Genomic DNA, 27,938 nt, shown 5'->3' on the forward strand with positions numbered 1-27,938 from the left:
TCAGAGCATGTTTGAGACAGATCTGGGAAAAGAAAAACAAACAACAACCTAGTTAAGTGCAGAAGTTAAGAGGAGTAATAAATAATTCCCCAGAAACTCTGGGACACTAAGAACAGGTTTAGACAGTACAAGTTGGTATTTTATTCTGTCAAAGCCACACTTTGCCCAGTAGCTACTCACCAAGAGCCTGAAGCAGACATTAGGCAGGCGAGTAGGCTGCAAACTGAAATTACAGGTCTTAATGCTAGACTGCCTGTTCAAATCCATTCAGGGTGGGCAAATGTTTGTAGCCTCAGTCTTCAAGAAGGGAACTATAGTCTCCCAGGGACTTGGCAGGAATGGAGAGCTGAACAGCCTGTGATTGCAGGGAGGAAGGATCATTTCCTCAAAACCATATGTCGTAGTTCAGCCCTGATCAGGACAGGACTACACAGTCTTTCTCTCACTCCCCCCACCTTCCGAGAGAACAGGGAGAGATAATATGAGGAAAAACGGCTCGAGGTTTGAGATAAGGACAGGGAGAAATCCTTAAAGTTACCGTCACGGGCAAAACAGACTCGACTTGGGGAAAACTATTCATTTATTATTACAAACAGCAGGATAATGAGACAGAGAACAAGATAACCTCCCTCCACCCCTCCCTCTTCCCAAGCTTAACATTATCGCTACTACCTTCCCCCCCCGAGCGGCACAGGGGGGGAAGAGGGAATGGGGGTTGCAGTCAGTTCATCATATGTTGTTTCATGCCGCTGCTTCATGGTTGGGGGAAGAACTCCTCACATTCCTCCCCTGCTCCATCGTGGGGTCCCTCCCACGGGCCACAGTCCTTTGTGGAACTGCTCCGGCGTGGGTCATCTCTTCCACGGGGTGCAGTCCCTTCAGAACAGCTGTCCCAGCGGGCCCTCCACGGGCCACAGCTGCCTTCAGGCATCCACCTCCCCCGGTACGGGGTCCTTCACGGGCTCCAAGTGGATCTCTGCTCCTCCGTGGGCCTCCATGGGCTGCAGGGGGACAACCTGCTCCACCATGGTCGTCACCACAGGCTGCAGGGGAATCTTGGCCAGGAGCCGCATTACTCCTCCCCCTCCTTCTGAACTGACCTTGGCATCTGCAGCCGTTCCTCACAACAGGCTGGTAGATGTCTCTCAGGATCTTTTTTTTTACATCTTATTCACTTCTCATCTCCTTTCCACTTCTTGCAGCTGGGCCGGGCCGAGTCGGGCCCAGTCGGCTGCCTGGCGAGAGGCCAGAGGGTGAGGCCTGCAAGGCCCATGAGGCCTGCGCCTCCCCCTTTGCACCTCTGCCCCCGCTCAGCTTCTTCACATCTTCTCTTCTCTCTTTTTTTTTTTCTGTTTTCCCATTCTTAAATACGTTATCGCAGAGGCGTTATCACGAGACATTCTGCTACCAATCGGCTCGGCCTTGGCCAGCAGTGGGTCTGCCCTAGGCCTGGCCAAGTCCACTGAACAAAGGGGAGCGACTTCTAGCAGTTTCCTACAGAAGCTACCACCTTAGGCCCCCCCCCTCACTAAACAAAACCACGACACCATAACGCTTCAGAACTCAGAGCTGCTCCTCTGCCTTGTGCAAAATGCTGTACTCCACAAGCAGGAAGGGCACATCTGCCAGCAATTCTGTTTTATGGGGGTTACTGAGTAGCATATCAAAATAGCCTTTTATTGTAACTGCAGGATTATTTACTTGATCTTTCACGACTTGTGGCAGAGCCACAAGTTTTTGCACAGGGGTTTTATTCACAGTGCTGTTTGCTACTACAGGTAGCACAGCTCGCTGGTTTCTGCCCAACCTGGAACAGTCCTGCGTTGCCAAGCTGAGCCTCAGCCACCCAAGAGGGTTGTGCAAAGCACGTCTTCCACAGGGCTTTGCTAGCCCTAACAAGCACTTCATTTCTGGATTAGAAAGCAACAGAGCTCTAAGGTTACACATGGAAATGTATGAGAGGCCAAAAGGCTGAGCTTCATCTGAAGGAGATCATTTAGTCAAATGAACAGGGATTCATTCAAAACATGACTAGAGGCAATCTGAAGCAATCAAGCTGTCACTGCTAGGACCAGACTTACTGGAAGTCATTGCTCTGAGGACTGATCCTAGGTGTCTGGGAAGTCCCCCAGAGGTTAAGCAGGGCTGAGATGCTCTGGCAACAGCTGAGTTTTGCACTCTCCTGAACCAGAAGAGATTAGTGCAGCCAGAGAAAGTAGGAGTCGCTGCTGGAACACCATGGCAAGTCCTCAGCTGTGTCTTGCTCACGCAGTTGAGCTCAAACTTTAATCAAGAGATTCCTTGGCAGCTCAAGATCTTCTACCAGGCTAAAACAGTCTTTGAGGCAGTCCCCTGTACTTCTCCCTTTCCTCTGTTTTACAGATGGAAAGATGCCTCTAAGTAGCTCTCTGCTATTGCACAGATTTGGGGTATTGGTAGCACCTCATTTTTAGCATCTACCATGATAGCAAGCAGACAGGTTCTTTAGGCTCAAGGATTGTTTTATACCAATTTGCTAGCAAGCATGTAAGGGTACAAAATAACAAACTAAGAAGAGAAGTGAGGATAATATCACCTAGTTAGTGATAGTTAAGGCATACATGAAAATTAAGTCTAATAGCTGGGAATCTTGGGCTAGAATTTTTTTTTTTTTTAATAAAAAGAGGTTCCAGGAGCCTAAACAAAAAAAAAAAAAAAAAAAGGCTCCACTCATCCCAGCACAGCCACATGCATCAGACAGGATCTCTCTTAGCTGATTTTCCCTACCTTTTTTGCCATTCCTTTGTGCACTTCACAAACCAGAGCTCTTTACCAGGAGATATACTGGTTAACTGGGAATCCTCCACACAGAAAGCAAACCTAGGAGGAGGAACTAGAAGTCAAGAGAAGATACCTGTTGTCTCCATAATTAACAAATAACATGTACTATAGATTGCAGCTAATTCTAAGACAAGTGGTTTGATTTACTCCACCTTCCTGTGGAGCATCTTGATTTGCCATTAGCCTGTTGAATGGCTGTTTTATTTCCTACTTCAGCATTTTATTTGGGGATCTTTGTTTCTACTACCCCAGTTTCATAAACTGTAGAAACTAGGATGTAGAATACCTTAGAGATGACAGGTGCTGTTTGTTTAAAGCTCCGAGATGTGGGAAATTGTCAATATCAACTATTGTTCTTTGACAGATCTGGTTTACCTTCAGAACAACATTAACACAAGATTTGGGGGTGCAGTGCTACATGCTTGGCAGCTTTACTTCTTGATGGTTGCTCATGTAGCTTTCCAACATTCAGAGATCTCTGAAGGAACAATATAGTGCCTAAGGAGTTGGTGTCACCACGTTACTGGTTGCAGTTTTAGATCTAGCTTGTTGTGCCAAATCAGTGCATTATGCATGTAAATAATAGCTATGCCCATCTACATTTCAGTATTTTTGGCACCATCGGTACTTTAATCCTTCAGGTACAATCTAAACCATCTTGAAGTTGGCTAATCAAGTCCCTGGGGCAGGCAAGACAGTGTCATGGTATCAAAATAAAGCAAAAGAACATTCCCAGATCTAATCTGCAGTGACTAGTTTGGCTTAAAGCCTCGTCTGCAACCTCATGCTGGCAAGTAACCCACTCTCCTACACCATGAGGAAGCATTAGCTGGTAACACCAAAGAGGAAAGACAGTTCAAGGTACTAGCTAAGTTCAAAACCCCAACTTCTCTTGCTAGATTCTGAATATTGCTCCTTTTGATTGGAGTTTCAAGTCAGCCCATGTGCAGTCTAACACAATCATTACCTCTGTTGTGTTTCCCCAGATTTCACATGTATACATCTGATATGCAGTTCCTGGGAAGACTTCACAGGTCAATACCAGTAGCTCTTCAGCTCTTTCCACAGATTGTACCATAACAGAGATGCTCCCTCCCAGGTGAGCTTTATTTTTTAAAAGTTCACCCACATCCTCTTCAGTATAGACCAGGAAGGTGTTAGTAGTGTTTAGGCCAATTTGATCAAGCCTGAAAGACAAGCAGACACTCAACATTTCTTCCTTATGGAAGCATGCCAGGTGCTCATTCATTCCACACAAGAAGTCAAGATGCAAAGGGCTCTGTTTATTGAGTACTCCACATTCAACTGTCACCAGTTAATTACCGATTACACTAAAGAAAGTGAGCTTGGATAGCTGGTTCAATACAATGCATCACCTTTGGCTCAGCCATCCTTCCACAGCTGAAAGGTGAATTTCATGCCTTGTGTTTCTTTTGGGAGAGGCTAAAGGAGGTCAATGATGCCTCCAGAGATGAGTGCCTTCTGACTACTTGGTAGAGGGGAAAAGCAAAACAAAGCACTTCAACAATAAGCCATGAAGGCTAGTATGTAGAGGACTTGGGCACATCAAATTGCTTTCGCAGCAATAAGTTATAATGAAGCTACAGGATGGAAAGTTTTTTGAATTGTGATGAAGTGAAGCTGCTAGGCTCCAGTGAAATACCAGAAGAAGAAGAATGATGCCACCTTGTCTAGTCCCAGTGGTCTTCTTACACAGGTAAGCACAACAGGCCAGCTTACTTACATTTCTAAAGAGAGAGGTTCAGAGTCTCCATTGGTGCCATGAAGGGTGACAAAGTGGGATCAGCCTCTCCCAAGCTCTTGTAGCTGAAGACATATGTAGGCAGCTAGGGTCTGGCGGCCGGAAGATATCATGCTGTACGGGAAGATAGGACCCCTCTCCAGATAGCCAATAGAGTTTAGTCTATGATAGCCAATAGCATTTAGTCTATGATGTAAGCACACGGAAGTGACGTTATAAACCCAAGCTATATAAGGCCATGTTACCTACCAATAAATGCCATTTGCCGTCCACCACATTGGTGTCTGTGAGCTGATGGACCGAGTGGCCTGGGGGTGGTCGCCGTGCCGTTCCGACAAAGGCAGACATACATTTTCATCTGATCGTGGTAGACTGGAGAGAAACAAGGAGAGCATAGATAGAAGCAACTTGGTGAAGAGACAACATTGCTTAGCATCACTCTTTGTGAAATAGCATTGGGTGGCAAAGGCTAGACCCTTTCTTTACTGAGATACCATTGATCACTTTTTTCCTGCGCTTACTGATTAGAAAGTTGACATTTATACAACAACAACAACAGGTCCACTCTGGGAGGGCTCCCCAAACCTTACACTGCTCTAAGGTTGGGGTGGTCTTGCAAGTATAAACACGTGTAAAGGGTAGTCCTGCTCAAAAGGCAAAGTGTCCTTATGGCCAGAGCCCTGTTGAGTTTATGTGGAGGAAGAAACAGTAATGCTGTGAGAGTTCAAAATCCTCAGGGCAGCAAGGAGGGTGAACAGCAAGCTCTCTGCCCTGGACTTCAAGAGGGCAGACTTTAGCATCTTCAGGGACCTGATGGGCAAAGTGCCATGGGAGGCTGCCCTGGAGGGAAGAGGGGCCCAGGAAAGTTGTTTAATATTCAAGGAGCTCCTCCTCCAAGCTCAGCAGTGATGCATCCCAACAAAGAGCAAGTTGGACAAAAGCACCAGGAGGCCTGCATGGATGAGCAAGGAGTGTCTGGACCAACTGAAAATAAAGGAAGTCTACAGAGGGTGGAAGTGCAGACAGGTAGCCTGGGAGGATGTCGTAGTTCAGCCCCGATCGGACCAGACTACGCAGTCTCTCTCTCACTCCCCCCACACTCCGAGAGAACAGGGAGAGAAAATATAAGGAAAAATGGCTCAAGGTTTGAGATAAGGACAGGGAGAAATCCTTAAAGTTACCGTCACGGACAAAACAGACTCGACTTGGGGAAAACTATTCATTTATTACTACAAACAGCAGGATAATGAGACAGAGAACAAGATAACCTCCCTCCACCCCTCCCTCTTCCCAAGCTTAACATTATCTCTACTACCTTCCCCCCCTGAGCGGCGCAAGACGGGGAAGAGGGAATGGGGGTTGCAGTCAGTTCATCATACGTTGTTTCACGCCGCTGCTTCATGGTCGGGGGAAGAACTCACATTCCTCCCCTGCTCCGTTGTGGGGTCCCACCCCTACGCCACAGTCCTTCGTGGAACTGCTCCGGCGTGGGTCATCTCTTCCACGGGGTACAGTCCCTCTAGAACAGCTGTCCCAGCGGGCCCTCCACAGGCCACAGCTGCCTTCAGGCATCCACCTCCCCCGGTACGGGGTCCTCCACGGGCTCCAAGTGGATCTCTGCTCCTCCGTGGACCTCCATGGGCTGCAGGGGGACAACCTGCTCCACCATGGTCATCACCACAGGCTGCAGGGGAATCTTGGCCAGGAGCTGCATTACTCCTCCCCCTCCTTCTGAACTGACCTTGGCGTCTGCAGCCGTTCCTCACAACAGGCTGGTAGATGTCTCTCAGGATCTTTTTTACATCTTATTCACTTCTTCTCATCTCCTTTCCACTTCTTGCAGCTGGGCTGGACCGAGTCGGGCCCAATCGGCTGCCTGGCAAGAGGCCAGAGGGTGAGGCCTGCAAGGCCCATGAGGCCTGCGCCTCCCCCCCCGCTCAGCTTCTTCACATCTTCTCTTCTCTCCTCTTTTTTTTCCTGTTTTCCCCTTCTTAAATACGTTATCGCAGAGGCATTATCACGGGACATTCTGCTACCAATTGGCTCGGCCTTGGCCAGCAGCAGGTCTGCCCTAGGCCCGGCCGAGTCCACTGAACAAAGGGGAGCGACTTCAAGAAGTTTCCTACAGAAGCTACCACCTTAGGCCCCCCCTCACTAACAAAACCAGAACAGAGGACTACAAAGAGGTTGTCTGAGCAGCCAGAGATCAGGTAAGGCAGGCTGAAGCCCTGACAGAATTGAATCTGTCCAGGGATGTTAAGGACAACAAGAAAAGCTTCTGTAGGCACATAGGGGACAAAAGGAGGTCTAGGGAGAATGTAGGCCCTCTCTGGAAGGAAACGAGTGACCTGGTTACCCGGGACATGGAGAAGGCTGAGGTACTCAATGACTTTTTTGCCTCAGTCTTCACTGATAAGGGCTGCTGTTGCACCACCCAAGCTGTGGAAGGCACAAGCAGGGACTGGGAGGATGAAGAACTGCCCACTGTAGCAGAAGAGCAGGTTCAGGACCATCTAAAAAACCTGAAGGTACACAAGTCCATGGAACCTGATGAGCTGCATCTGTGGGTCCTGAGGGAACTGGTGGATGAAGTTGCCAAGCTGCTGTCCATCATATTTGAGAAGTCATGGCAGTCTGGTGAGGTCCCCGATGACTGGAAGAGAGGGAACATAACCCCAATTTTTAAAAAGGGGAACAAGGAAGACCCGGTCAACTACAGGCCGGTCAGCCTCACCTCTGTGCCTGGAAAGGTCATGGAGCAGATTCTCCTGGAAACCATGCTAAGGCACATGGAGAGCAAGGAGGTGGTTGGTTGCTGACGCAGAACTCACTGACGCTGCTCACGACCAATATGATCAAGCAAATGCCAATTTATTGTTAATACATCCCAGTTAATATAGAACTTCTAGTTCCGTATCATGCGCAAGCTCTCTACTAATTGGTTAACTATATCATGCTCCTAGCTAAAATATGATTCCTGAAGTCTTTGTTCACACACGTTCTCTCCACCTGCATCCTGCTTCACATTCAGCCCCCAGTCACATATACCAGCTGTTTTCCTTCTTGTCAAGGCTGCTTCATTACTTTCTCACAGGAAGCCTTATTATCTTCTCACAGGTGGCTTCAGTACTTTCTCACAGGCAGCCTCATTGATGTCCTTGAAGCCTGCTGCTCAAAAACATAACAATTCCATTTGGTCTGGATTGTTCACTAAGTGCCCCGATTCTCCAGATATCCAACAAATCCCTCTTTTTGTTTCTGAACAATCCAGACTCCTGTCATCATATGTTATACATATACATAACTGCTAAGCAAAACTAAGTTTGACTACCTTCTAGTAATTTTCTACTACAGCATTCTTCTACCATTATAGATATAACAACTCCAGTAACTTTCTTATCTACAAGATCAGTGACTAGTTTTTTGCAGGCCTCTGTTGAAACAAGCCATAAATTCTGCTAACAATGTTTTGTATCTTAAAGCTTCCCTTCTCATTCCATGGCTTTCTTCCTGCGAGCGTGATTGTATCCCTCTCCCAAGGTCGGTGTGCTTTCACTGACACCGTACTGGCTCAGCAAAATGCCACATCTCCCCCTTCTTTGTTTATGAAAAGAGGCTTGTTTCAACACTTTACCCATTAAAGTATGCATACATTTTAAGACACAGAATATAGATCAAAATACATATATAAAAATAATGAATAGGCATCCTACAGCTATTTGTAATAAGCTTTTTATCAAGTCACCAAAAGGATTTCTGAATATATCAAAAATCATCCCATTGTTGCTGTTTTTGTACTCCTTTTTGCAAGTTTTGAATACTTTTGTGAATAGATTCCAAATGATCAGACAGATTCATGCAGCAAAGCCCATCAAAATCCTGGCAACCATGATTTTGTGCTAATAATTAAAAATCTACTACTGATCTATTCTGTTACCAACCCAACTACACCAAAGACACTGCTGAGCAAGAGGATGATGATCAGCTGGGTCAGAGCAGAGAAAGGAGGCAGGCGCAGCACCTTCAGGGCGTCCCCTGTTGTAAATAAAGTGTGCTCTGAGTCCCTTCTCTCTCCTCTGCTCTGAGCCACCTCTGTTTATACCCTCAGCAGATTCAGTGAAAGAGTACTGACTAGACGTTACTGCATGCGTGGCCAGTGCATACAAGGCCTGTCAAATATATGCGCTGCAGGGTAACAGTGGTTCTGTTTTGTAAAGTAGCATAGTGTATAGAATCTGTATCAGTTAGCAGCGTTGATAGTACTGATACAGTTGCATGCATTTACTTAGCAAGCCAACGGCCCAATTTATTTAGCGTAGCTAACGCCTGGGCACTTGCCACATCAGGTGCAAAGATTGAAGCAGCAATAATTTTACTTGGTTTCCAAAACTCTATATTATCTTGGCAATCAGATTCAAAGCTATGTGTATTTCATTTAGGTCTTTTATGATGTCTGGATTTTGATGTGTTAGTGCTTGCATGATTATACCATGCTGTATCATTGCAATTTAAAGCATTTACAATCATTACCCCTCTAGAAACATTAGCTCTTGAATAGTTAAAAAAAATAGACAGAAGTCCATCTTTACTGATTCGAGAAGTTCCATCTCTTGTAGTTCAGCACTCAGCACTCGTGGCTGCTGTTGTTTTACAGAGTTGCTGTCCTACCGTTATCTGGCAGATTGACCAAACATGTTCTGAAAGGGTCACTTGCAGATGACACAGGCAGACAAATGACGCCCCACCCTGTGGCACCAGCCATAGTTACCCACACGTTTGTTCCCTCTGTGACCGATGTCCATGGGGCTGCCACACAGCTTGTTAACAATCTGACGAACGCAAGGCAGCTTGGAGCGCTGGTCGTACCCATCGTGCAGGGATCCACTTGTTTACTGCTCCTGTAGAGACACAAGCATATCCTTTCCCCCACGTCATAAGAGGAAATGATCCTTCCCAATTACCTGTTTCCAGATTCTTCACCATCACCGGAGCTTGCCCTTGGATGGCATCAGGTACAGTAGATGATCCAAAATGTTTCTGTATTGGGGAAGAATTGTCACTCCAACAATTTAGAAAATTGAGCATATACATTGCTTTTGCTAACTTCTCATTGGCAGATTTTCCTTCTATTTCCCTTTCTTCTTTTCTTTTTTTTTGGTCCTTTTTTTCTTACTTTTTTTTAACAGCATATTTTTAAGTGTACCATGGGCACATTCAATGACTGCCCATCTAGTGGGGTTATGTGGGATACCAGTAACATGCTCAATGCCCCAAAGAGCAAGGAAGGTTTGGACTGCATGAGAAGCATACGCTGGCCCATTATCTGTTTTTATACACATGAGAACCCCCAAGAAAGCAAACGCTGACATCCAATGTTGGCAAATATCTCAAGCATGTTCTCCTGTATGAGCAGAGGCAAACAATAAGCTGGAATGGGTATCAATGGTTACATGTACATATTTGTGTCGGCCAAATGACGGGACATGAGTTATATCAGATTGCCATAACTCTTGAGAGCACAAACCACGCAGATTAACCCCATATAAAGATGGCATAATTGTGTTCTGGCAGCTGCTACAGGAACGCACAATCGCCCGAGTTTGTTCCCATGTCAGCTTAAATTGTCATTGAAGGGCTGTAGAGTTTTGGTGATAAAATTCATGGGATAGCTTAGCCTGCATGAGTGTGTTTGCAACGAGGGCCGCATTAGTGAGAGCATCTGCTCTTGTGTTACCTTTTGTGACAAGTCCTGGAAGCGAGGTGTGAGCTCTCAGATGTGCAATAAAGTAAGGATGATCCCACACATGTAATACCAATAATAGCTGTTGAAACTGATCACACAACAAAGGATTATTAATTTCCTTTAACATTGCCCATTCAGCGCATTGTATTACATTGACCACATAGGCAGAATCAGAGACAATATTGAGGGATTCATCTTTCCACTTATACAAAGCTTGTATCACTGCCGCAAGTTCTACAATTTGGGTTGAACCTTCTACCAATTGTACGTCATGATGCCACTCATCATTTTTCTTCCACACAACCATGGTCTTGTGTGTTTTTTTTCTACTCCATCTGTAAATACTGTTAAGGCCTTTTCTATGGGAGTGCAACTTAAATGAGTTGCTGGATACAATATTAATTCTCCTAAAAATTTCAGCATTGGTTGCTTGGGCCAGTGAATGGAGATCTGTAGCAAAACTGTTTGTAATGCTGTTTGTGCTTCTGGAGTCAGTCTCCTAGAAGAGGTTAAATCTGAGTCTCCTTTAAGTATTTGGAATAGTGGAGAAAGCAATACAGTAGAGAGGCCTAATACCGGACGTACCCAGCAATTTCTGCAAATCGTTTAAGGTAAACACTGTTTGAGGGATTTTTAACCTTTGCAGCCTAATTGTTCTTTCCATAATTTGCCAGCCGAGATACTGCTAGGGACACACCTTTTGAATTTTCTCTGGAGCAATAACCAATTTAAATCCGGATAATGCACTGGTGATATCATTAAGAACTCTGTCCACCAGAGAATCATCGGGTGCTGCAATTAATGTATCATCCATATAATGATAAATGAGGCTATTCCTATGCAAGCGCCTTACCGGTGCTATGACCTGTGCGACGTACCATTGGCAGATGGTTGGACTATTTTTCATACCTTGTGGAAGTACCGTCCAGTGATATCGCTGATTCGGTTCTCCCATATTAATTGAAGGCACAGAAAATGCGAATCATGGAGCATCTTCAGGATGCAAAGGTATAGTGAAAAAACAATCTTTTAAATCAATAATGCTAACATTCCAATCTCGAGGTATCATTGAAGGAGATGGTAACCCCTATTGCAAAGGTCCCATATCCTCAATTACTGAATTTACTGCCCTTAAATCCTGTAAAAGTTGCCATTTACCTGATTTTTTTCTGTATTACAAACACAGGTGTATTCCAGAAAATGTCTGTTGGCTTTATATGTCCAAGTTCTAATTGCTGGTCAACTAACTCATTCAAATGTTGCAGCTTTTGTCTTGCTAAAGGCAACTGGTCAACTCAGACGGGAGTATCTGTAACCATGGCAGTTTTTGGGTAAGCTGCCCCCGCCCCACCGGATGGGGGTGGGGGGTGCCTGGTGGCGACCGCGGCCCCGGGCATATAAGAGGGGAAAACTAAAACCCGAGGTTTAAGACAAGAATAGGAAGGGATCCTTAAAGCCACCGCTACAGGCAAAACAGACCCGACCTGGGGAAAACCACTCACCCATCACTAAAACCAAAGCGGGATAATGAGAAACGGAACAAGACAACCTCCTCCCCTCGCCCTCCCTCTTCCCGGGCTTAACACCACCTCCATCTCCTTCCCCCGCCCCCTGAGCGGGACAGGATGGCGGGGGGGGGGGGGGGGGGGGAGAGGGAATGGGGGCCACGGTCAGCTAATCACACGTTGCCTTATGCTGCAGTTTACTAAGAGGAAACCTACAATAATAACAAAATATAAGGGCATTAATATATACAAAATGAACAATGTACAATTTCTCACCACCTGATGTCCAAATGAATAACACTATCTGCCTTTGGCCCAGCTCCCTGCACGTTAACGAGACTTGGAAAGCCAGACAGTGTCCTTGGTCTCATTAACAACAACTCCTATCATCAGATCATTTTTATCAACATTCTTCACATACAAAATTCAAAGCTTCTGAGAGGAAAATTAACTCCATCCCTGCTGAAATCAGGACAGTATTCACCCCTCATTTCATACCATTTACTTCATGCTTATATGCACATACATACAGACTGCTTATACCTCTCTAGGAAAATTTTTTACTTGCCTCTGGACTGTAATCTGTTAATTTCTGTTTGCACTGCCTGTCTGTTTCCACTTAAAGATCTTATAACTCAACGCTGTGCCTTGTATGCAATAATATCAACCTGGATGTATCACTTGTTCTAACAGGATCGACCTGCAACAACGCATACACCCAAACACTAAGCAACAGCACAAATATAGATCAGCTGGAATAAGCTTACATCCACACCAACAACAAGACCAAGGGCTCCTTTTCTGGATCTATGGGACCTGGATCATAGGGATTTTCCGGCTCGCTGTTAGTCTTTGTTTCAATGGATGGAAGAGCAGATGGGGTAACAGGTGCTGTCGGATCCCACTTCTGCGTGTGATTCTTTAAGGCTTCAAACATTACATGCCATGCCAGTAATAATTTTTAAACAGCAGGCTCACTCCACGTTACACAGTCCCACAGTTCAACACTTACACTGTCCCAGGTGCCCACCGTGCAGATATTAGAGATAGCAGACACCCAAATCAACAAGCTCTTCAGGTCAGTGTTATTAATAGCACAGTTCTGTTCCTCTAACATTTTTGTTAGAATAGTTAAAACTGATTTATGTTCCTTTGAAGCCGTGCTTCTCGTCGTTCTGGTCTCGGGGACCGCAGCTCTTTACCCGCCGCTTTTTCCTTGGCATTGTCAGGTCCCCAGCCCCTCCCGCTGACATTCCTTGCCCAAATGCCGCCAAAGGTGCAAACCCATCTCCAAAGAAGACCGATCTCACCTGGTGCTCCGTTTGGAACGAACAGGTTGGGCTCTGGCAGTCCTAGGTATGGTACAGGCAAAGTGGCTGACAACTTTTCTGGCAGCGCTTCTAGGCGAGCCTCTAGAGCTTCCAGCCTTTTTAGCATCTCTTGCAACTGTGCGTCTTTTTAGCCAAATAAATGTTTATCCTCCTGCTCACGCCGTGACAGCGGGGAAGAAGGTGGTAATGGGGGATAAAATGGAGCTGTCAGCACCAGCAAAGAAGGCTCGTAATGCTGGGCCTGCACTGGCTTCTTCCCCCCCCCACCCCCCCCCCCCCCCCGCTGGAGAGCAAGGAGGTGGTTGGTTGCTGACGCAGAACTCACTGACGCTGCTCACGACCAATATGATCAAGCAAATGCCAATTTATTGTTGATACATCCCAGTTAATATAGCCCTTCTAATTTCGTATCATGTGCAAGCTCTCTACTTATTGGTTAACTATATCATGCTCCTAGCTAAAATATGATTCCTGAAGTCTTTGTTCACACACATGTTCTCTCCACCTGCATCCTGCTTCACATTCAGCCCCCAGTCACATATACCAGCTGTTTTCCTTCTTGTCAAGGTTGCTTCATTACTTTCTCACAGGAAGCCTCATTGATGTCCTTGAAGCCTGCTACTCAAAAACATAACAATTCCATTTGGTCTGGATTGTTCATTAAGTGCCCCTGGCTCTCCATGTATCCAACAGTTGGTGACAGCCAACATGGCTTCACCAAGGGCAGATCATGCCTGACCAATTTGGTGGCCTTCTATGATGGAGTGACAGCATTGGTGGACAAGGAATGAGCAACTGTTGTCACCTACCTGGACTTGTGCCAGGCATTTGACAGTCCCACATGACATCCTCCTCTCTAAACTGGAGAGGCATGGGTTTGATGGAGAGACTATTCAGTAGATAGGGAATTGGCTGGATGACTGCACTCAGAGTGGTGGTCAATGGCTCATTGTCAAAGTAGAGACTGGTGACTAGTGGCATCCCTCAGGGGTCTGTGCTGGGCCCGGCCCTGTTCAACATCTTTGTCGGCAACATGGACAGTGGGATAGAGTGCACCCTCAGCAAGGTCATCGATGACAAAGCTGTGTGGTGCCATCGACACGCTGGAAGGGAGGGATGCCATCCAGAGGGACCTGGACAGGCTGGAGAGGTGGGCCCGTGCCAACCTCATGAAGTTCAACCAGGCCAAGTGCAAGGTCCTGCACCTGGGTCATGGCAATCCCAGGCACAAATACAGGCTGGGCGGGGAATGGATTGAGAGCAGCCCTGAGGAGAAGGACTTGGGAGTGCTGGTGGACGATAAGCTCAGCATGAGCAGGCAATGCGCCCTTGCGGCCCAGAAGGCCAACCGCATCCTGGGCTGCATCAAGAGGAGTGTGGCCAGCAGTTCGAGGGAGGGGATTCTCCCCCTCTACTCTGCCCTGGTGAGACCCCACCTGGAGTACTGTGTCCAGTTCTGGAGCCCCCAGCACAAGAAGGACATGGATCAGTTGGAGAAGGTCCAGAGGAGGGCCACAAAGATGATAAGAGGGCTGGAGCACCTCTCCTATGAGGACAGGCTGAGAGAGTTGGGGCTGTTCAGCCTGGAGAAGAGGAGGCTCCGGCAAGACCTGATAGCGGTCTTCCAGTACCTCAAGGGGGCCTACAAGAAAGATGGGGAGAGGCTGTTCAGTAGGGCCTGTTGTGATAGAACAAGGGGCAATGGTTTTAAGATAGAGGGAGGTAGATCTGGATTAGATACAGGTTGCCCAGAAAGGTGGTGGATGCTCCATCCCTGGAAACCTTCAAGGCCAGGTTGGATGAGGCTGAGCAACCTGCTCCAGTTGGGGATGTCCCTGCTCCTTGCAGGACTAGATGACCTTTGAAGGTCCCTTCCAACCCTAACCATTCTATGATTATGCTCTTTTTAAGAGGGAAAGCATACCTTTGAACAGCATGCCAGCTCTTGTTTTTAAGTATATCTTGCTGTTTCTTTTTTTCCATGTTTTCTTGGCATTGTAGCCAATGCCGTTGCAGCAGTTCTTCCAGCAGCTCAGACAGATGCCCTTCTTGAAGCAACTGAAATCAGTACATTGAAATGCAAAGCTTTGTTTATCCTGGTTCACAAGGGAGTCCACAAAGAGGTGCAAACTGCTCATGTTTACATTTAACAACTTCACCAATTGCTAGAGAGGTAGAGTTGCAAGTGATAATTTTGTTTAAGCACTTGTCACCCCAGCAGCCGGTAATATACAGCAAGCTACACCTTTTTGTAGCCCAACATGAGTTGGGCATGGCCAAGCTTGAACATTTTTCAAACACTAGCAATTCAAGAGGTTAGTGCAAGACACTTGAAGAGAACTTGTCAATTAACATCTACCATGAAGAGATTCAAAGAGAATTCTAGACCTAGCATAAGATGACCATAGTTTATGAGGTGTTAGAGTGCTACTCCAAAATTTAAAAGCAGGTCTAGTTTCTAGCAGCTATCTAGTAGTACATGCAATTTTGGGGGTGGAATCTCTTCACCATGGGCTCACTGAGGGAACAAATGAAGATGTCCCATACCACTTTTCATAGAATCATAGAATCTTAAGGTTGGAAGAGACCTTGAAGATCATCTAGTCCAACCACCAACTTAACACCACCATGCCTACTATACCATGTCCCAAAGTGCCAATTTTGGCACAATACAACCCAGTAGCAGCACCAGTTTGCTTGACAGTGATGGTTTCTGATTGCCTGCTGGATGCAATGGGTCTTTGCTAGGTCACAGTGAAGAGATACTTCAAGAGGCAGCAGACAACCAGAAGACCAGAAGAGGTCCAGCACCTCACAGAGACTGCTGGTAGCCAAAGCTGCCTTGGCAATGTTTAGTCTATTTTCAGACTGGACATATGGAGGGACTAATACAAGTTTAAGCAGCATCCAGGTAATCCCTGCATCTGCAGCCCCACGATGGGTTTGAGACCTGTTAACCTCTGAGCCTCACTCCTAACCTGAAGCTGGACTCTTGAGCCATTCCACAACTTGGCCATTAGGGGATTTTTTCCTTCTTAACCAAATACAGATATTTATTGCTAGGCTGTGAGGAATTCTCACAGCCAGTGTCACATTTAAATGGTCAATGCAACCCCTTCTACTACACCCTAAGTTCTCTCATGTTGGAATCAGCTTTCCTCTGGAGTCAGAAGCACTCTATTCAAGATACTTTCAGAATGAGGAGTTGACTGAACTCCCCATGGGACAAACTGCACCCAATAGCTCTCACTTCTGTTAGTTTACAAGCTGTGATTATAAGACCAATATCACTCAGAGGCTTAGGATTTGGATAGTAAGGGTTTGAGTTGGACTTGTTTTGAACCTGCATTTAACTTCAAATGTACTGAAGATCTGTTTGTCCTCCAAGAGGTTTTTTCATTGAACCCTCAACTACATTTGAAGTTCAAAATTAAGATCCTTTCTCACATGAAGAGACCCACGCTCCTCACTGCCGCCACAGGTAGGAAACTTATTTCTGAATGAGCAAGCCCAAAACAACATCGCAGCAACACAGGAAACGAGCCTCTTCAGGGAAACTTGCTGCCATTAAGGAAAAGTAAGAGATTGCTTAAAAACCCTCTTGCCTGTAATTCTGCCTATTGTCCCACAGACATGGTTACCAGCAAAGCAGGCACCCAGGCTGTACCCGATCAGGTGGATGTTCTCAAGCTGGAAGAGGGGGTTCTCCTGCAAGGTGGAAAAAAAATAATAAAAGAGTCTAAATATATGGTAATTTGTCCCCCCTGTCTTTCAAGGCATCTGCAGGACTCAAGTCCAATTCTAAGAAGAGATTGGAGGGAGGGGGCAGGCTTCATTCTTTATTTCATCAAGATGAGTACAAGTTGAATGGTGTTTGGATAGCACTTGCTGTTTGTTTGCCCCCAACCACAGGGCCCAGTTTTCAACCCCAATTACGCTATTCTTTGTTGAAACAGCATCTGGAGCAACCTTCCCCAGGGAGCTACCAGCAGACCCCAGTTCTGGCCATGGACTCAAGTGCCAAGCATAGCACTGTGGGCCTTTTCCTTCTTTTTGACCCTCTTGCCAAGCCAACGCTGACTTTGAACACCCAGCTCCTGAGTTCCCATTGCTCAGACAGGAGGAAGGACTCCTAAACACGAAGTCCCCTTCAACAGCACAGATCTGACGGGGACAGAGCATCTCCTAGGAAAGCACCACAGCGCTTGCTTGCAAAAGGGCTGTGAGCCATCACTCCATCGAGCCATGGGGTTTGGATTACACCAGTACCTTCCTCACTTGTGAGCGTTGGAACTAGTGAATGCTCTGCTCCCTTGTGCAACAGTCCCTCACAGAGCATCACAGCAGAGCCCCTTCTTAACTTGCATTACCTCTAACCAGTCCAGCAACCTTATTATGCTTTTCCCAACAATCCTCATGTTGTTGACAGCATCAGTATAGAGCTGGTGGGCAAGCGCAAGCCAATCCACCACAACCACATTGGCATCCTTCTCCTGAAGGGCAGATACCAAGCTGCCCAGCCAGGTTTCAAACATGCCACTCATCTAGGAAAGAGATTCAGGTGTTAGTTTCCAGCTCACAGGACACAGATTAGTTATTTGTATATCATTTACATATTCTGCTCCAGCTACACACTACTCCTCTGCAAGCCCCACTACTTCTCAGCACTGTAAGAAAAACAGGTTTTGAAAGACTCTAGATGTAATTAGCCACCTCATCTTTTAAGGTGGGAGGGAGAGGCAGTCATTACATGCTACCTTATTGCTCTTTTTCTCCACCATCTCAGAAATTGACAGATTGCTAAATTATTTGCCAGTCCTGGTTCTACCATTTGCCTAAACCCTGACAGAGTTAACAAGTCCCCCAGTACCACACACTCAGCCACATCAAATACAGGAGAAGAAAGTGTGATAACATCTGCCCACCCTCCATTTTCTTCATCAAGGAAAGCATATAGCAGAAGGCGGAGACACAGCTATGATTACAGAAAGTCTTCATGTGTGCATGTCAAGGCAAGTGCCACCTTCATAGCAGTCAGTTAGTTGGATTTTAGGGAAAAATCCCCTTGGCACATTTATGTTATACAGATGTGAGCTGAGGCAGTTGTGAACAAGTTGGGTGATTTTTATGGAGTTCTGAAGTAAAACCCACATCACTTTGCTCCAGAGACTACTACAGTGCTCAGAACATGAAAAATTGTCCCAAATCCCCTGTATTCTAGAGACAGGAACCATTTGCAGGGCAGCTTGCTCTCAGACCCAACACTAAGCATCACCTTAAGCCATACTAGGATCCTCCACACTTACCATCCAGCCATGAATGATGAAGAAGGTTTTAGCAGTCAGGTTGAACTTGCAGTCTTCCAGCCACTCATGATGACTAATGGTGAGCAGACAACCATCCTCTTCAGTGGCCAGCAAGGAGCAGAGATTGAACTTGACCTACAGCTTCACAGCCAGCACAGGCTCCTATGTCTCCTGCAGCAGCTCAGCCACAGTAGCATCTGCAAACAGTGGAGAACAAAAGGTCAGCAAAGGGTTCAGCTTGTAAACCTGCTCTTCCCCCGCCCTGCCCACACACGAGCCCAAGCTTCACCCGCCTTCTCCCAACAGCGCGGCCTCCACCACCCGCAGGGCGCCTCCTGCTGTGGTGCGATAGGCCAGAGCTGTACAAAACAGCAGAACAAACCCCTTCATCGCTCAGAAGCACGCACATACAGCCCGACGAACAAACTACGCTCTGCGGGCGGCGGGGCCCTTTAAGGGGCCGCGCGGGGCGTGCTCGTGGCCCGATTGGGCCGGGCCTGGGCGGGGCCGGCTCGTAGCGCTGCTCCTATTGGTCAGGCTCTTCGTGACGTCACGGGGAGAGGTTGAATTGAAAGTCTCACGGGTGGGGGGGAAACTTCAGAAGGGATTAGGGTGGGATCTTTTGGGGAGAGTACTGTAGTAGTCACGAGCGGGTCTTCAGTGTTGTGTGACCCCGAGGGACAGCGGTTTCTCGGGTGGGGCATGGCAAAAGGACAGGGCAGCAGCGCTCCCCGGCTGCTCTCACCGACCCTGCAGCTGGCGTAGAGGCTGCGGTTTTCAGCCCTACCTGCAGGAACAACCCCGCCCCGAGCTCTTTCCCACGCAGGACCAACCAGGCACGAGGGGCTTCCCGAAGGGCATCACCTAGCACCGGCTTCTGCAGTCACGTTAGCGATACTGTTATAGTTTATCTGCCCTCTTTGTCCAATTAACTGACAGAGATTGGCCAATTAAAAATTTGGTTTATTAAAGCAAGCGACCAGTAAGCAAAACAGCGCTGGGCGGCCAGGGAGTCTCCTGCTCCGCCAACGGCGCGCGCCAAGATAGCAAACCGCCCCATTCTTATACAGTAAAACAATGAATATTTCGTTGATGCTTATACATATTCATTACCTAAACCCACCTACTCTCGCTTCGTATGTTAATTAGCTTATCAGTCCTTCGCGCTTGCGCAAATTCTCCCAGGAATTGTGGGCGAGGGTCTTCGGGGGTCTTTTGGGAGGAAGGCCGTAGGTCTTCTTCACGGTGTACTTTTCACCTTTGCCTGGAATGTGCTGTTCCCACAAGTTGGCAGTGTCCTTATCAGTCTGAGCCGATTCGTGTCCTTCTTGAACAAGGAGATTTATGTGATGGGTGCCATCCTGTTTTCGAATCCTTGCTCCTTTTAATCACTCCCTCACTCCCTCGAGATAATGTGAGACTGTTTCTTGCTCCAAACCAGACTTCCCCCTCCCACTAATTGCTTCTTCAAACTATATGGTTAGAAAGTTACTGGTTTTATACCCTTCATCTTTATGAGCCCCCCCCCGCTCCCTCCTTTCGCAGTCCTGCATGCCGTTTTTACATAGCCAGGTGCCTGTGGCTGACCTTGTGTATTTAATGTAACTTTCTTGTGGCCGACTTTGTGTATTTCATATAACTCTCCATTGTTCTGACAAGGTTTGATGAACAAACAGCTCACAGTTTATTACAGTCCCCCCTTTTTCTTTTCACTATTTTGTTCATCAAATCGCTTAAGCACCTGCTGGCTCAAAATGAGGGTCTCCTCCACCTCCGGTATTCCTCCCAAAGGTTCATGCTTGGCTCTCATAAGCATCAAATGGGCTGCTTCTAATCTGTTTTTTACAATTGTAACTACTCTATTGAATATACAGGGTCCAAAAGTTAATACCAGTATTAATATAATCAAGGGTCCTGCAATGGTAGATAGTAATGTGGTAAGCCAAGGAGAGTGGTTAAACCAGGACTCGTACCAGCTTTGTTGCGTTTCTTATTCTCGTTTTCGTTTTTCTAGGCCTTCCCGAAGTTTTGTCATAGTATCCCTTACAATCCCTGTGTGATCAGCATATACACAACATTGTTCTCCCAAGGCAGCGCATAGCCCACCTTGTTGTAGAAACATTAAATCTAACCCCCTTCGGTTTTGTAGCACCACCTCTGATAATGATCTAACAGATTTTTCCAAGGCAGTTATTGATTGTTCAAGTCTTACCAAGTCTTCGTCTACCGCTATTCTAAGTGATTGAAATTTCTGATTTTGTTGGACCAATGATGTTATTCCTGTGCCCGCGCCTGTTGCTCCTACAGCTATCAAAGTGGCTATTGTCAAAGCCGTAAAGGTAAATGGTTCTCGTTTCTGTAAGTGGTGACTCTGGGTATTCTGGTTATTATGCACAAATTCCTCAGGGTGGTATATGATCCGGGGGATTATCATCACTTGGATGCAATATTCCTCATATTCGTTGAACAATTTAAGAGATAAACAGGGAGTGATTCCAGTTTTGGAGCAGATCCATTTGGTGTTACGGGCTGGTATTAGCCAATCAGCAGGGGGCTTCCCTTTCAGGGAAGCTCTTATCTTGCATAATTTATTTTTCTCTGGGGGTACATTCCCAATACATCTCCCTTGTCCCAATACATGTTGCATCGTCAGGCCTGGTTTTCGACCTTCAGAATCCCATAAACATTGTATTGGGTTTGAACCATTTACCCTTTTCGCCTTTGAGTGGATGCCTATTGCCTCATAGAAGGGAGGTCTAGTATCGTAACACAACCAGCAATGTTGGGTCATATTTGGGTTTGTGTGGTTTAATACCAGGTAACTGGCTTGCATCAGTTTCCAAAGAGGGTTATCCCCAGAGTTTTCGTCAGGGGTTTGGATGGCTTGGGTACTATTCATTACAATAACTTTCGTTACATCACCCTCTGTTTCCTTGACCAAACTATCAGTCAATGTCTGGTCGGGGTCTGTTTTCTTAGCCAAATCATCAGTCAGGACCTGGTTGGGGCCTACTGGCAGTGGATCATTCGAGGCTGGTTTCTTTTTAATGTGTATTAGCCCACCTCTATCTTGCCCTAGTTCCTTATAATAACGAACTCCCCAAGTTCTTCCTACTAGCCAGCTAGGGTCCTGAGGTCGGGTCACATTCAAGTGCCAGTAGTTGCAACTCCACTTTGCGATACTGACAGACCCACTTCTATCCAGTGTACGTACCACTTGCGGCTTACATCCATAAGGGGCCCAAGATACCTTCAAGAAGGGATCTTTTCCAGGCTCTGGAATCCACCGGTTAGCAATTGTTTCACAACCCCAGTATGCGCAAAAATGTTGTCCTGGTTGGTTACAATACGATTTCCCAGGGTTAGAGCTCGGGCATAGATAAAATGGTGTACCTTCATTTTTACACGCTCCATCTACTGGCGCTAACTGACACAGAGTGGTCTTAAAGGCAGGGGCCCCTGGAGTTATTATAGTTTGTATGACTTTATCATCATCATTGCCCACTTGATGCAGTGTCCATTCGAATGGCTGATAAGCTTGGTGGCTCAGTTTCCCCCATGTTTGTGGTAACATTAAAAACAGAATAGTCAGGACGTACCGAAAAGGGTGAAGCCTCCAATTTTGTTTTAAGCCAATTTGACTAGTGCCTTTTTCCCATTTGGAACCTCGGGGCCTTTTCACTTGGAGGGCCTTTAAATCATCTGCAGTGACAGGGGTCAGTTCTCCACAGCACCTTGTCCCTCCACCTCGCTCGTCAACTCGGTTGCTTCGAGCTACGAGGAATGTCATCTTCTTGGTGGCAAGGACAATCTTCAGGAGAAATGAGATAGTGAATCGGCCCTCACTTATTTATTTTCTGTTCGGCTCCCGATTCTCCTGGGAGTAGCACTTTGGTATTTTATTTTTAAATTGTTTAAACGAGGCTACTCCTGTTTTCGGCACTTCCAAAGATATGTAAGTTCCTTCCCTGCTACTACCAAACTTATTACTACAATTAATATGAACTATGTGACACATCACTTTTCTTAAAGGATCATATATATAATGATAATTACAATTACAACCACAATTCTGATTTCAATATAGTCCTTACGTATCCATGTATTTTCCAGGTCTCCAAGTGTGGTTCTTCTGCAAAAAAAAGGTTAACAAGCGAAGCGTCTCCGCCTTACCGATACATGTTCATTGCTCAGTTCAATTTATTAGTCTGTCTTTTTCTTCGCAGTTTTAATTTCAAGGTATTCGGGTCTCCAGAGCTCTCCCACTGCTCCTCGGAGATGGGTCCTTTTACCCGGCTGGCATGGGTCCACCCCCGTTCAGCAGTCCGGATGGCGGTTTCTGTAGTGAGTAAAACAAGATAAGGCCCTTCCCAGCGGGGAGTTAGTGAGGACTCCTTCCATGACCTAATTAAAACGTTATCTCCAGGTTGTATATTGTGTATTGCAATGTCCAACGGAGGCCTTTGTACTGCTAAGCCTTTATCTCGCAATTGTTTCCTCATAGACATGAGTTGGATTATGTACTGTTTCAGTTGTAAATTTTCAGCCTGGGGATGATCTCGGGGAACCTCCAAATCATAAGGCATTCCATATAACATTTCGAAAGGGGAGATTCCCACATCCATGCGAGGTTGGATTCTAATATTTAATAAGGCTAAGGGAAGGCATTTTACCCAAGATAATTTGGTCTCCATCATTAATTTGGTCAGTTGTTTCTTTATCTCACCGTTTACCCGCTCTATTTTTCCCGAACTCTGTGGGTGCCAGGGTGTATGATATTCCCACTGGGTCCCCACAGCAGTAAAAACTTCTTTTATGATTTTTGAAGCAAAATGTGGTCCCCTGTCAGAGTCAATAGTTTCAATAGAGCCATACCTAGGTATCACATTTTCAAGCAATAGTTTTGTCACCGTTTGGGCAGTGGCCCTGACTGTTGGAAATGCTTCTACAAAGTGTGTTAAATGATCTATTATTACCAACAAATATCTATACCTGCCTACTTTCGGTAGTTCAGTGAGGTCTATCTGAATTTTGGCGAAGGGTCGGTGAGCCAAATCTCTTCCCCCTAATGGTCTTTCTCTTAATTGGTGCTTGTTCACTTTTTGGCAAATTAGGCAATCTCCAATTATTCTTTTTGCTATATTATATACCCCAATGCAAGCATATTTTATGGCAAATTGATCTACTAGTGCTTGAACCCCCCAGTGGGTGTTTTCATGGTACTTGCGCATGATTCTTATAGCCATAGTTTTTGAAATGACCTCTCATCCATCAGGAAGTTCCCATTCTCCAGATTTGACTTCCCTTGCCCCCATTCGGACTAACTTGTCTTTCTCCTGCACAGTGAAGCTGTACAGGTGGTACTCTTCCCCATGCACACAACAAAACTGATAATTAGGATTCGCACAGCTACAATGAAGTGTGCTCTTCCAACAATCCTTGCAAGGAAACTTTCTATCTTTCTTTTCCTTGAAGATCATTAAAGCTGCTCGTTTTGCTTCTTGATCTGCTAGATTGTTTCCCCTTGTCAGTGGAGTTAATCCCCACTGATGCCCTTTTAAATGGACCACTGCTATTCCTACCGGCCTCCATAAAGCCCGCAAAATTTCAATTATTAACTCCTGATGAACCAGTCCCTTTCCCTGGGAATTTATTAAGCCTCTTTCTTCCCAAATTTTCCCAAATGTATGCACTATTCCAAAGGCATATTTGGAATCCGTATAGATGGTGCCGATTTTTCCTTCTAATAATTGTAAAGCTCTTAAAACTGCGTATAACTCGCATGCTTGAGCCGACCAACTGGGACTCAGGGGCCCTGATTCTATTACCTTAAATGTTTTTCCATTAATTATCGCATATCCTGATTTTCTTTTCCCCTCTATTACCTGGGAAGATCCATCTACAAAAAGTTTTTCCCCATCCTCTAGCTCTTCTTCCTCCAAATCTGGTCTAATTTTGGCTTGTTCTTCAATAGTGTGCAGGCAATCATGAGTTATTTCCTCTGACGGTTCCCCGTACAGAAATTGTGCTGGATTCTGTAAACCAGTAACTTCAAGTTCTAGTTTAGGTGAAGATATCAGGATACCCTCGTACTTCAGGAGCCTGGCATCAGTAATCCACTTTTCAGCTTTCTGTTGTAAAATTCCTCTAATATTGTGGGGTGATAATACTTTCAGTTCTCCCCCAAAGGTAACTTTGTGAGCCTCTTCCACTAGCAGAGCCGCAGCCACTATAGCTTGTAGGCAGATAGGCCATCCTCTGCTTACAGGGTCTAACAATTTAGAAAGGTATCCTACAGGCTTTTTCTTCCCTGCCCATTCTTGCGCTAACACCCCATATGCTGTTCCTTCATCAACATTAATAAATAAATAAAATGGTTTCTTGACATCCGGTAAACTCAAAACAGGAGTGTTTACCAAATCCATTTTTAAAACTTCCAATTGTTCATCATCATCCTTAGACCATTTTAATAGGCCATCCTTAGATATCTTAGCATATAAAAATTTTACTTTCCTACTATAGCCTTCAATCCATTGTCTACAATATCCCAAAAGGCCCAGCAATTGTCTGATCTGTCTCTTAGTTTTTGGAGCCGGCAATGATAATATGCCCTGAACTCTTTCTGGGTCTAACTTCTTAGTTCCTTTACTCAATCTGTGCCCTAAATATTTCACTTCCTTTTCGACAAATTGCAGTTTTGATTTCGACACCTTTAATCCCTGTAAACTTAAAAAAATTTAACAACCTAATACTCTCCTCCCTAACTGCCTCCTCATCGCTGCCGGCCAACAGTAAATCGTCCACATACTGGACAAGGGTCACCCCCCCACCTAATTCGTACCCCCTCAATATTTGTTCTAATGCCTGTCCAAACAAATTTGGAGACTCGGTGAACCCTTGAGGTAAAACGGTCCACCGTAATTGTTGTTTTCTGTAAGTGTCCGGGTCTTCCCATTCAAAAGCAAAATAATCCCTGCAATCTTTCTTTAAGGGGCATGCCCAGAAGGCATCCTTTAAATCAATTACACTATACCACTGATCATTGGGGCCCAGCTGGCTTAAAAGTGTATGAGGGTTTGCCACTACAGGGAATCTGGTAACCGTTCGTTTGTTAATTTCTCGTAAATCATGCACTAATCTGTATGTCCCATCAGGTTTCTTTACAGGTAAGATGGGGGTGTTAAAAGGGGACATGCAAGGTTCTAATATTCCTTTTTCAATTAACCTTTGAATCTCAGGTTTCAATCCCTGTCTCCCCTCCATCGGTAGGGGGTATTGTTTTATTCTCACTGGTATTTCTGGGTTTCTTATTGTCACTGAAAAAGGTTCAATATCCAATTTTCCAATGGTCTCCGGAGTGTATCATACCTCAGGGTTTATTTTCCCCTCATCAACTGTCCGTAAAGGACACAACTTAATTCTTAGTTCATTTTTTATGACTTCTAAGCCAATCCCTAATTCTATCATTAAATCTCTGCCCAATAAGTTATAGTCCGCCTCAGGCACTAACAGCAAGGACCCCACCCCAAATTTAGAATCACTTTCCAAAACCACATTTTTTATTACGGGAACCCCAAAAGGCTCTCCTTTTGCTCCAATAACTTCTACTTTCTCTGAGGATGTCTCACACCCCCGGGGCAATTTTTGAACAGTAGATCTTTCTGCTCCAGAGTCCACTAGGAACTCTATTTCTTGTCGCTGGGGACCCACTTTTAATTTTATCAAGGGCTCAGTTTTCTCCCGGGTCCCCAGCAGATAGAGCCCCTGACCCCTCTAATCTTCTTTAAACATTCTCTCATCCATCATCCTCTTCCTACAATCCTTCTTAATATGCCCCGTCTTTCCACAATAGAAACAGGTCCTCATTTCCTTCTCCCCTCTCTGGTCCCTACTTTCCTTTCCAGAGGGTCCTGATGGGTTAAGGTTCGTATTTCGTCTGGGCGGAGGACCTCTCTGTCCTTCCCTTACTGCTGCAACCAAAAGCCTAGCTTGTTTCTTCTGAGTTTCTTCCTCTCTCCGAACGTAAACTTTCTGCGCCTCCCGGAGTAACTCATCTAATCCCCTTTGCTGCCAGTCCTCCATCTTTTCTAATTTCTTCCGGATATCAATACATGACTTAGCCACAAACTGAGTTTTCAATAATGCTTGCCCTAAATCAGTGGTTGGATCTAACCCGGAGTACAATTGTAAACTCTTCCTTAGTCTTTCTAACCATTCTGTAGGGGTTTCATCTTTCTTTTGTTGTTCATTAAGTGCTTTGTTAATGTTTTGTCCTCGAGGAACAGCTTCTCTAATTCCCTGTATAATTATTATCCGCAAGTCGGACATGTGGCCTCTATCAACTTCATTCTGATTATTCCAATTAGGTCTCTGGATTGGCCATTTTATATCTGCTGCCGGACCCCCTTGATGTTGATGGTCCCATATCCTCATTCCAGCTCGTCTGATCATATCTCTCTCTTCAGACGTAAATAAAATACTCAAAATTGCTTGTAGCTCATCCCAGGTATATATATTAGGACCTAGGAACTGATCCAATCTTTCCGAGACCCCTAGGGGGTCTTCCAACAAACTCCCCATCTCTTTTTTAAATTCTCTCACATCCCCTGAGTTAAGTGGGATGGATACATACCCCATGCCAGGTTGAGGTCCCCCCATCGCAATTTCTCTAAGGGGATATAACTCTGCCCGCTCCTCCCTCCGTCTGGTTTGGCTACGGGTTACTACCCTATTTTCCTCAGGGGAACTAGGAGCAGAGTCATTCTCATACCTTGGTGCTACTAGTGGGGGGGGCGCCAAAGGCTGTGGAGGAGGGGGTGGTGGAATATAAGGGGGAGGTGAGGTAGGAACCCCTTCCTCGTCCTTCTGTTTCTTTCTCCTAGCCCCTTCCTTTTCCTTTAAGGGATATAGATTCACTCTGGTCTCTGACCCAATCCACAAATGTGCATATTCACTTTCTTCTAAATTAAAAGGTTCCTTTGAATGTATGTAGATGTTTAGGGCCTGGCAAATCCAATCTTCAAAGGACCCAAATACAGGCCAATATAGATGGTCCCCTCTAATTTGTTTACCACCCCAAACTTCCATGCAATAGTGAATCATTTTTACTTTATCCTTACCCCGCCTAGAGGGGTAATCATCCCAATGTTTAATCATTAAGCCTAATGGACTATCCGGTGGTATCTGCGGGAGCCTCACCTGGACCCCAGACCCACCCATGGGATCAGAGGGCTTGCTTTTCCTCTGTCCCATCTTCCGAAGCGCCTTCTTTCACTCACACACTCACTTCCCCTGGTTCGTGGCCCAGCCCCTCGCAGGGTTTGGGAAACGCACTACTGAGGGTCTGCACTCACTTCGCCCGGTGGACTACTGAGCCCAATGGACGTCTCACACAAGCACGCTTCAGGATACCCAACCCCAACCGAACAGATAACCGGCCTATACTCACGCGTCCTGCGTCTTCGTCCGGGG

General features: G+C 45.9%; 1 protein-coding gene across 1 annotated transcript; it reads right to left on the reverse strand.

Moving 5' to 3' along the window:
* LOC147596760 (endothelial lipase-like) lies at window positions 1-27,719 on the reverse strand. Its single transcript, XM_086769636.1, is given in 13 exon segments — window positions 1-22; window positions 2,767-2,859; window positions 3,788-3,933; window positions 3,935-4,007; window positions 4,565-4,616; window positions 4,619-4,667; window positions 4,929-4,954; window positions 15,086-15,294; window positions 15,296-15,326; window positions 16,767-16,869; window positions 17,532-17,705; window positions 18,468-18,602; window positions 27,666-27,719. Coding segments are annotated over 13 exon segments (1,167 nt in total).
* Window positions 27,720-27,938: the final 219 nt, after the last annotated feature.

Source organism: Chlamydotis macqueenii, chromosome W (genome assembly GCF_036417535.1).
Source record: "Chlamydotis macqueenii isolate bChlMac1 chromosome W, bChlMac1.mat, whole genome shotgun sequence".
Classification (NCBI taxonomy): domain Eukaryota; kingdom Metazoa; phylum Chordata; class Aves; order Otidiformes; family Otididae; genus Chlamydotis; species Chlamydotis macqueenii.